The sequence below is a fragment of the Zea mays genome, chromosome 7 (assembly GCF_902167145.1).
Source record: "Zea mays cultivar B73 chromosome 7, Zm-B73-REFERENCE-NAM-5.0, whole genome shotgun sequence".
NCBI classification, from domain to species: domain Eukaryota; kingdom Viridiplantae; phylum Streptophyta; class Magnoliopsida; order Poales; family Poaceae; genus Zea; species Zea mays.
In genome coordinates, this window is record NC_050102.1 from 167,102,635 (window position 1) to 167,112,436 (window position 9,802).

A 9,802-nucleotide genomic window follows, 5' to 3' on the forward strand; every position below is an offset into this window, starting at 1 on the left:
TCTCTCCAATCAAACAGGGTAGGGACTAAACTAAACTTTAGTCCTAAGACTAATGGAACTAAACGGAGCCTACAACATACTCTTCTCTCCATCTCAAATTTAGGGGGTGTTTGATTTCTAGAAACTACTAAAACATGACAAAAAAGAGAACGAAGAGAATAATTTTAGTCTCTCAATATTATCCCTAAATTGGTAAATACGAAAACTAAAATTTATGACATAAAATATAATAAAATATAAAGACTAAAAATTAGTCTCTAGAAACCAAACAACCCGCATTTTATTATATTTGCTCTTAGACTTTAAAAACGACAACCATTAATTGGATCAGAAAATTTTCTGCGGCATCTCAACAAACGGAGCAAAAAAAAATGCATCATGGACATGGAGTGAAATCACTCGTCTCCGTGACCTTTTAATACGAGTTTGCTAGAGGTGTAAGTTGGTTAGAAGAATCGATCCATGAGATAGTGTATCATAAATCCATTCTAGATTCTAGATGAGATGGTATATCATGAGTTCATTTCACAAAATTGATGGAATGAACACATTCCTTATTATTACTAATTATTAACCTATAAAGAATGAAAGAATGAAATATGATGGACCAACTCATTTCATTTAACAAATCAAATAATAAAGTGAGGAGTAAGAAGATGTACTTTCTCATTCCTCAAACAAGCACGCTATAATACATTTGTTTAACTTCTTGGTATTTACATATGGTCTAGATAACCACGCATAATCACACCACGTGATCTGGAACTGGGCACTAAGAAATATATTGTGCAGAGTGCAGACTACAGAATTACAACAATAGCTTTGAACTATAAATTGACCAGAGATTCAGAGGAGCATTACTGGCAGTGGACAAAACGTGGTGCAGTCTCTGCATCCTGCCACTGTGTTCCACCCATTTTGCATTGGCCAAAATATCCTACTACCGCATCAATGGTCGTCAAAGGCATCTTGAATCATGGCCAGAGAGAACTGAATCTAGCAAGAAGCTCCAGAACGAGGTGCGTCCTCGAATTCTAATTTCTATAAGGACGGACCTCCACATTTTACCATTGTTTAAGGGATAGCCTACATGGAAGCCCTTGATACATTACTTACCATGCGAGTTAAGTCTTGGACAACTTCAGACATTGGTGGCCTGAATTCTGGTTCATGCTGCATAAATTTGAAGATTAGTCACACTGCGTACCTTTGTCAGATGTAGGATCAATTGTTTTTACCTGAATGCAGCGGCTAATAATGTCAGCAAAACGGGATAATGCCTTATCAGAACATTGTCCTCGAATGGAAGGATCAACCATCTTCGTTATGGCATCAATATCATAGAGTTGAGAAGTGGCCCATCGTACTAGATGTTGTTCAGCTCGTGGATACGAACTGCAAATTCCGTTCCATGTGAAGTTGTTAGATTCTCTAGGTCAAAAATCATCTTCAAGAAAAATAAATGTGCCAGATGAGGGTAAAAATATGGATCTGTGTTAAGGTTACCTGTCATAAGGTTTACGTCCTGTTAGAAGCTCCAACATAACTACACCGAAGCTGTAAACATCACTTCGATCGCTTACTGATCCAGATTCATGCACTTCAGGTGCTTCATAATGGAATAAGGTGTGTCCAGACAACTGTCATGCAAAGTAAAAGGGTTACAAAAAGATGGAATAATAGCATTCCCTCCATTCTCATGAAAACAAGGATTCTACTATTTGCTACTTTGAAATGATTTGGCAAGTTTTAATCAGAGCAATATATCATAAAGTTCATAAATAAAACTCAAAAAATACCATTGTATACGGAACTTTAATTTTCAAGCATCTAAATATAAAGAAACAAAAGCCCACTAAAATCACATATGATTACAAAATGGAAGGAAAAACAAGCATGGCGGCAGGTACAGATGTAATAGAAAACTGTTGCAGGCCAAAAAGCATCACGGCATAATGCAGAATTAAGTAATGTTTAAGTTCATATTTGTCTTAACATGTTTAAGTTCATACGATTTTGCAGCTAGGTATATAAATGTGGCCAGTAGTCCAATACAAACCCATTTTCAAGAGACTGAACTAACAAACAAAGAAAATAAAAACACCTTTAGTTACAAGCATCCTTCATAGGTAAAAGAAAAATCTAGTATGAAAACATTGTGATTAGCATTATTTTACCTGAGAAACTGATTTTGATGCTAGTGATGCAAGGCCACATTCAGAAATATGCACAACTAAGGTGCTGTTGAGCAGAACAACAGAGGGTTCAAAATTCTGGTGTACAACTGGTGGTTGGCAACCGTCATGAAGATGTCTGCAAAAAGGAAAGATATACAGAGCATTTTTCAGATATCTTTTCAGATCACAGCACACAAATAATAATTAAAAAATAGGATGGAGGCAATTTATGTCTTCATACTGCAATGCTTTTGCTGCCTCTGAAGCAACTTGGAGGCGAGCATTCCACGATAATGGCTTGCTTGAGTCATCCACATGACGAAGTTCATCATGTAGGGTCATCTTGCTACAGTACTCATAGACAAGTAATCGCTGCTCAAACTCCGCACAGTATCCAACAAGACCAAGTATGTTAGGATGCCTCAGTTCAGAAATCCTCACAACTAGCTCAAGAAAGGCATCTACTGGCACTTTTGAGTTAGAAGAGTCAATCTTCAAAATTTCCAGTAGCTGCTTAAAAAATGGATATATAAGTTCAGAGCTGATAACTGTATCATGAACCCAAACTTAAAGATAACAATTACTTAAAGTTTTGCTGAACTATTATTTACCTCTCCATCAGGAAGCTTTGCCAGATACACCTTACCAAACCTGCTGTCTCTTATGATATTTTCCTCACTGAAACTATTGGTATATTGTTGAAGGGATGCAATGGAAAAGGACTTGACAGTAGTCGTCGATTCCACCTTTTCAACTGAAGGTACTCTTCCCCTTCTTGTACGTACACTGGGATTGACAGTGACTTTTTCAGTCCGCAGTGCCATCGGCTGCGGAGGATGCAGTTGGTCCTCAACAAAATTATCAGCCTTTTCCATATCAATCACATGCTCTTTTTTATTCATTGTAACAGCCAAAGGTACAGCTGCCATGCGGTTGCTTGTGTTAACTTCCTTATGTTAAAATTTGCAGTGCATTGGAATAATATTTCTGAGTTCTGATGCAACTGAATTTCAACTCATTTACCTGTCGGTGATGAATCTAAGTTCTGCCCATCCCTTGGACTTGGATCATAAACCACATTTGAAGTTTCTGCACAAAACATTCTTTAAATGTAAAAATATTGAGAAAATGTGGGGCCTCATATGCCAGTATATCTGTTAAATCTCCTGTATTCAAACTTGCAATAAAATAATAATAGTTAAAATTGTATCTGTTTTCTTAGGTTTCAAGTCAAACACCTGATGTTGGCACTTTTAACTTATGCTCCTCTCTTCCATCAGAAACAACATTCGGAGCTGCCAAAAAAATTGAAGATGCTAAAGGTAAGAGGGAAAGAGAGATGACGGAATAGTGTCAAGACAGAATTGGAACCTTTCTCAGCATCATTCTTGAGTTTTAATGGTGGCTCCTTGATTTTAGGCTCTCCAAGCTTCTGAGGTACCCTTCCTATCTTGTTTTTCATATAAATATCATCTCTCGACCTTTTTTCTTTGTACTTGGATAAACAGTACATTGCAATTAGCACAAGAACTACTGCTAATACCACTCCAATAAGAATATATCCAACTAATTTGAGTGTAGTATGTTTTCCTGATCCTGAAGTACTACCACCTGGAACACTAGAAGAATGTGCAGGTTCTTTTGAGGGGACATGCCCTGACGAAGGTGGGATAGACGGTAATGGTGTTGGCGCGATGGGAGGCTGCGCAGATGGAGCTATGCTTGTATTGAATGGGTTCCCATCCTTCCTGAGCAATACATTAAATTATATGAGCACTGTTCACCCCCCACAAAAAAAGTCAACAGGCCAATCAAGAAGGTTCTGAGTTCTTACTTGAAGTTTGGCAAGTTCAGTAATTTCACAGGCACGGGACCAGAGAAAAGGTTGTTTTCAACGTTCCTGTTGAATTAAACAGTTGCCATGAAATAAGGCAGAAATTTCATTTCATTAAAAGGCCAATTCAGAGAATCTATAATGGAGTGGACATACAAATCTTGGAAAGGGAGATCTTGCAACACATTAAGAGTTCCAGATATTTGATTGTTCTGAATATGTCTGCAATGATTGTAGAGGATGAGGTAATTAAACATAGTGAAAAGTCCATCCCAAAAGATAGTGCAATAGGCTTCAGTACTCACAGGCTAGTCAATGATGTCAAATTTCCCATTGAAGGTGGCAACGGACCGGTCAAATTGTTATCAGAAAAATCTCTAATTGAGAAGATTGATTGTCATTGATAAGTGGCTTTAAATTATCTGTACAATAACATTGTTATACAAGTTGGGGCGCTCTTACAAATTTGCAAGTCCAGTGAGTGCTGAAAATACATCTGGTATCGCTCCAGTCAAATGATTGCTATTGAGTGACCTGCAAAATGAAAGAACATCAGAGGAACATATTGAGAAACTATCATAGCAAGTTCTAATTTTCTAAAGTCCTGTGAATTGGTATTGGCAGTAATATACTTACATGCTTGTCAAAAGTGTAAGGGATGACAATGTACTTGGAAGGCTACCACTTAGTTGGTTAGCTGAAAGGAAACTGAGATTGACAGAAACGTAGTGCGGTAAGAAAATATTAATGCAAGTGAAGGAAAGAGCAATAGAATGATCGAGTAGACATACAATCTCTGCATTGTGAGTGGTAGACCATCTGGTATGGTCCCTCCAATATTGTTGTTGCTGAGATCCCTAAAAATGAGGTAAACCGGGAGTCGCTAAGTGTCAACTTGATAGAATGTCATGAGTTCAGAGCCCAAACTCTACATATGGGCACAGGCTCACAGCTTACAAGGTGATTAATGATGTAAAATTCCCCAAAGTGTTGCCCAGCTGTCCACCTAAATTTGCACCGCTGAGAATTCTACAAGAAGAACATGATATGTTGTTCAGATAAACAAAAGGGCTTACTGAGTTGAAATACTTCAGGAAAAATACATGAGCACTGATCATACATGGAGGTTATATTTGACGCTACACATGAAACACCTTGCCAGCCTTCATTGCAGGGGTCACCACCATTTGAAGTCCAATTAGGCAGCTGTGGTGCTCCAAGTGCCGTGTACAAGCCGTTTATCGCAAACACTGACAAACATAAGAAAACGCATAACATGGAGTAAACTGTCCCATTTTCAGTATCATATATGCGACCCTGCGTGATCTTTTGAGCCCACAGGGATGTCTGTTATGTACCCTGACGGCCTGCTGAATACTGAATCTTGGAAAAACAGTGGCAGCAAACAAAAAAGGATGTTGCATACCATCTTGCTCGTAGGTGTAGGGCCGACAAATTGGCAACGCGGACAGTGACAGCAAGATGGCGGCGGAAGCAACCAGCGCTGACAACTGCCGCGAGCGCCCCGGGTTGCCCATCACCAGAAGCATATCCGTGAGCAATCCTCCGATGCGGGCATTAGCAGACGAGCGACCACAGTGGATGAAGGGGGAGCTGGCAAACTCAGTCACGTTTCGCTCTTATGTTGGGGCACACTGATCAATTATGAGTCCCTGAGGATTACAACCTGGGTCAAAAAAAGGTGCAAACAGTAGAACAAAGGGGACAGACAAACGAGAGGCGCACGAGAAAGGAAACGATGCTGATGCCGGAAGATTCTCCGGATGCAAAAAGTGGGGAGTGGGGCGAAATTCGGTAAGAAACTCACAGGTCACAACAACTAGAGAGGAAAAAAACGGTACTCCCGTTTCTTGCGGCTGCGCGTGTTAAAGAAATCACGGCGCCTCATATGCTGCAATTGTTTTCAGATTTCAGGCATCTCGCTTCTCGCCTGTGCGTGAAAGCATCAATCGAGGACGTCCGCTTAACATATCTTTACCAAAAAAAATCGCTTCACATCTTCTTCGCACGGAACAGAGCACTGGTGGGAATGCAAAAGCAGGGACGAGAGAATGGGACCGGAAAAACCAGGGGCGCCAAAGAACCACAAGAAAGAAGAAGCCCTGATACCTGCGGCAGGATCCTGTCTCCAAGGTAGCACAGCACTACACTGCGCAGCAAGGAGCAAGCAAGTCCAGTCTCTGCCGCCGCCTCCGACGCCGACGCCGCTTTACCGAGACGCTCGCCACCGAAAGCAAGCGACCAGCAGCAGCAGCGAGTGCGGCCTTCCTTTCGTCGAGCCGCGTTTTAAACCCCACTCCCTGAGCTCGGAAAGACTTCCCCGCTAAGGATTCGCTCTGCTCGATAGTCGATAGGGAGTGGAGGAGGAGAAAGGAGGATGGCGAGACAGGGACGGGGCACAGATCTATCTATCCGCTCGTCGCAGTCCGTCGCGGGCGCCGGAAAGGGGAACAGAGCGGGCCATGTAACGGCGGGACTGCGACGAGGGGGGCGCTTGTGTTGAGTCTTTGTGCGCGCAGGCGCAGCCGCAGAGGCGAGGCGAGCGGAAAAGCTGGCGCAGGGGCGCAGGGGCTGTGGGGCAGGCAGGAAAAGGACAAGCCCCACCGAAGCGAGCCGCTTTTGAATTCACCGCTGCTGCGTGCTGCCGCTGATGCTGCCAGCCTGCCACTTCCAGCATCCGCCGCTCTCGCAACAGCAGTTGTACGGAGCAGCTCATCCTTTTTTGTGAATTTTCTGACTACTGGCCGTCTACTATGATAGGGTTTGGTTTCAAACAAATTCTAAAAATTTAGATAATTTAAAGAGGTTCAAGAATCCAGATACTCTAAAGAGATTCTCATGACATGTTTGTATCCTATATACTAAAACCAAGTGACTAAAGTTTAAAGTATTTACTAGTAAATGACGTGCGCCAGCGTGCACATAGGATTTTCATTTTTTTACGGGGACGATTGAGCAGCACAGCAGGGGCTAGCGGGCACACGTGTAGCATACAGCGTTGGCTGTCGGCCACGCGTGCGGTTAGATGTAAAGCACCAGCGGCCAGGATTTTTCACGGGATATGTATAGTGTGGATAGTGTGAATGGCTAGGAAGTTGCATTGGTTTAATAAGAAGAAATTTTTTAACTAAAGTTTAGTTTGTGTCACATTAAATATTTAAATATCAGTTATAAGTATTAAATATAAAGTTAGTTAGGTACTGTCGGTACCCTAGAACAGGGGTACCCCTTACTATAGTAAGAAGGCACGGTAAACTGCGCCCAACTCCACCACGTGGGCGACTCCGGGGCCACCAGGTAACCAGAGAAGGTAACGTATACTGTGATATCATCAATGGATCCGGACCCCAGCGTACATGACCTGGACCTCCGAATATGACCCGGGACCCCGTGTTTCCATGAATGGGACCCGGACCCCTCTAAGTGAGGTCCGGACCATCCACGACAAGATCTCGGGACAAAGAATACCCTGGCCTAAGTCAAGGACGTACAGGGGTCCGGCACAGACACTTGTCAGGGTCTTGCCAGGCACGCCTCCGGTCTCCGCTCAGGCGGGGACCCGGTGCTGCCACATGGCCTACGGTCCGTGACGTAAGCCGGCGGGCAGAGTCTGACGTAAGGCCTTTGGGCCACCCGATCTCTGCATTTATTGCGAGATCGCGCGCCGCCTGTCTGCAGATGTGTCGACTCGGCATTTAATGTGCCCCGTCCACTCTGATGGCAGGCGACGACCAGACCACCCTACAGGCGGCGTGCCTGTCCAATCAGACAGCGGGCAGTACGCCCACACCGCTGCACGCGCGCAGCGTTCATCATGACTTGTACGATACCGAGGAACCTTCTGCTGCACGCCAATCCAACTCAAGCGGCGGATGTCGGGGCACAGGGAGATAGCACAAGGTGATCGACATTAGTTTCTCCGGGTATTCCATCTGTTATGTCTCTGGACCCACATGTCGGGGTTCAGAGTCTCTTGTGCATGTCCCCCTTAGCTATAAAAGGGGAGGCATGCAACGTTACAAGGGGAGGACATTTGGACCCAACTTAGACTCTCAATTCTCAAGCTTCCACAGCAATCCAACATACAGTGGAGTAGGGTGTTACGCTCCGGCGACCCGAACCACTCTAAACTCTCGCGTGTTCATGTGCTTGATGTTCGCTTAGCAAGACAGGCAAAACGCTTAAGCCCCTTCCTCATCTTAGGATTTAGGGCGGGTGCACTCCGCCACCCGACCGAAGATTTCCCTCTCCGACATTTGGCGCGCCAGGTAGGGGCCAAGGCATTAGGTTTTTGCTGGTTTTCTCGCTCATCATGATGGTGCAAATCGTTGAGCATCGCGCCGAGACTTCCACGGATTTTCTGGTGGAGGAAGAAGTTGTTTCTTCCACGCCACAGGTTCCCAATCGCCCAGTGCCGGGCACTGCTGCTGTGCACGCTGCACGGCAGCATACAGCTGCACAGACATCCCGGACACCGTCGAGGGTGGCTCCGGGAGCGTTATCAGCACCCAGGGAGTTGCTGTGACACCCTCCAAGCTCCACGGCCACACCAGGGGCCATGAAGCAGTGGCAGGACGACGTCGACCGACTGATCGGCATGGCACATTCTACCTCGACCAGGTCGAGGTCACGATCATCCCGGCGCCAACATGAGGCGTCGGTGTCTGTGCGCTCACCCTCAATAAGGGCGCACAGACCAACGACCTCCGGGCCGAACTCAACCGCAGGCGCGCGGGAGAGGACACATGTATCTCTTTGGAAAGGGCGCGCGAGCGCCGCCAAAACATCGAGGGCCGCAACCTCGACCAAGACTTTGTTGCGGTAGCACCGCAGGCCCCAATGGGCACCCGGTCCCAAGTGGGTGTCCCCTTGGCCGGCGTGGGTTGTGCCGCTCTCGCGGATCATCTCCGTGCGGCATCATGGCCACCCAAGTTCCGGCCACACCCGCCGGAAAAGTACGACGGAACGTCAAATCCGTCGGAGTTCCTGCAGGTGTATGTCACCGCTATCACAGCAGCCGGTGGGAATACCGCTGTGATGGCAACATATTTTCATGTCGCCTTGTCTGGTCCTGCCCGGACTTGGCTCATGAACCTCGCCCCAGGGTCAATCTACTCCTGGCAAGAGCTCTGCGCGTGGTTTGTTGTGAACTTCGCCAGTGCTTACCAGCAGCACGGTGTGGAGGCCCACCTCCATGCGGTGAGGCAGGAGCCCAGGGATACTCTCCGGACGTTCATCTCCCGCTTCACCAAGGTGCGAGGTACTATACCTCGCATTTCCGATGCTTCCATCATCACGGCCTTCCGACAGAGAGTACGTGATGAGAAAGTGTTGGAGAAGTTGGCCACGCATGACGTGTAGACTGTCCCCACACTCTTCACTCTGGCCGACAAATGCGCCAGAGCCGTCGAGGGTCGTGCATGGCACTCGGCCCCACAGACCGGGGTTGCCCAGTCGGGTGCCGTCTCCCAGGACGGCAAAAAGAAGAAGAAGAGCCGCGGCTATGAGAGGCCACAATTTGCCGCTCCGACTGTCACAGCCGCGACTAGAGGACGGGGTGAGCGCAATAAGCGCCCTCGACCACAGGGAGGTAACAGCGGCTCGTGCCCAGTGCATCCCAACGCTCACCACAGCGCCTCGGAATGCCGCGAGATCACCAAGCTCGCGAAACGCGTCAGTGAGCGACGCGAGCAGTCGTCCAAGGACGGTTCCCCGCCCCGTCGTCGGTCTGGTAGGCTAGTAAGGAGAGGGTCAACGATGGTGAAGTGGT

At 46.1% G+C, this 9,802-nt stretch overlaps 1 protein-coding gene across 6 annotated transcripts; it reads right to left on the reverse strand.

Annotated features, from left to right (window-relative positions):
• Window positions 1-600: 600 nt before the first annotated feature.
• LOC100273714 (uncharacterized) lies at window positions 601-6,609 on the reverse strand. Of its 6 annotated transcripts, XM_035960420.1 has the most exons (21): window positions 6,142-6,586; window positions 5,840-6,052; window positions 5,438-5,684; window positions 5,132-5,261; window positions 4,969-5,040; window positions 4,803-4,868; window positions 4,648-4,719; window positions 4,474-4,545; window positions 4,317-4,388; window positions 4,168-4,233; window positions 4,012-4,077; window positions 3,789-3,925; window positions 3,549-3,665; window positions 3,416-3,472; window positions 3,201-3,266; window positions 2,789-3,099; window positions 2,419-2,687; window positions 2,178-2,313; window positions 1,507-1,640; window positions 1,239-1,395; window positions 601-1,173 (listed from the first exon to the last, which is right to left on the reverse strand). In XM_035960420.1, exons 3-21 carry the CDS (start codon window positions 5,559-5,561, stop codon window positions 1,087-1,089), a joined length of 2,211 nt encoding a protein of 736 aa, XP_035816313.1. In that variant the 5' UTR covers window positions 5,562-5,684; window positions 5,840-6,052; window positions 6,142-6,586; the 3' UTR covers window positions 601-1,086. The 6 variants fall into 6 exon arrangements, with proteins under 6 accessions (XP_035816313.1, XP_020395954.1, XP_020395951.1 ...); XM_020540365.2 differs by lacking the exon at window positions 5,840-6,052 and having other exon boundaries at window positions 6,142-6,609; XM_020540362.2 differs by having other exon boundaries at window positions 3,549-3,925; window positions 5,840-5,962.
• Window positions 6,610-9,802: the final 3,193 nt, after the last annotated feature.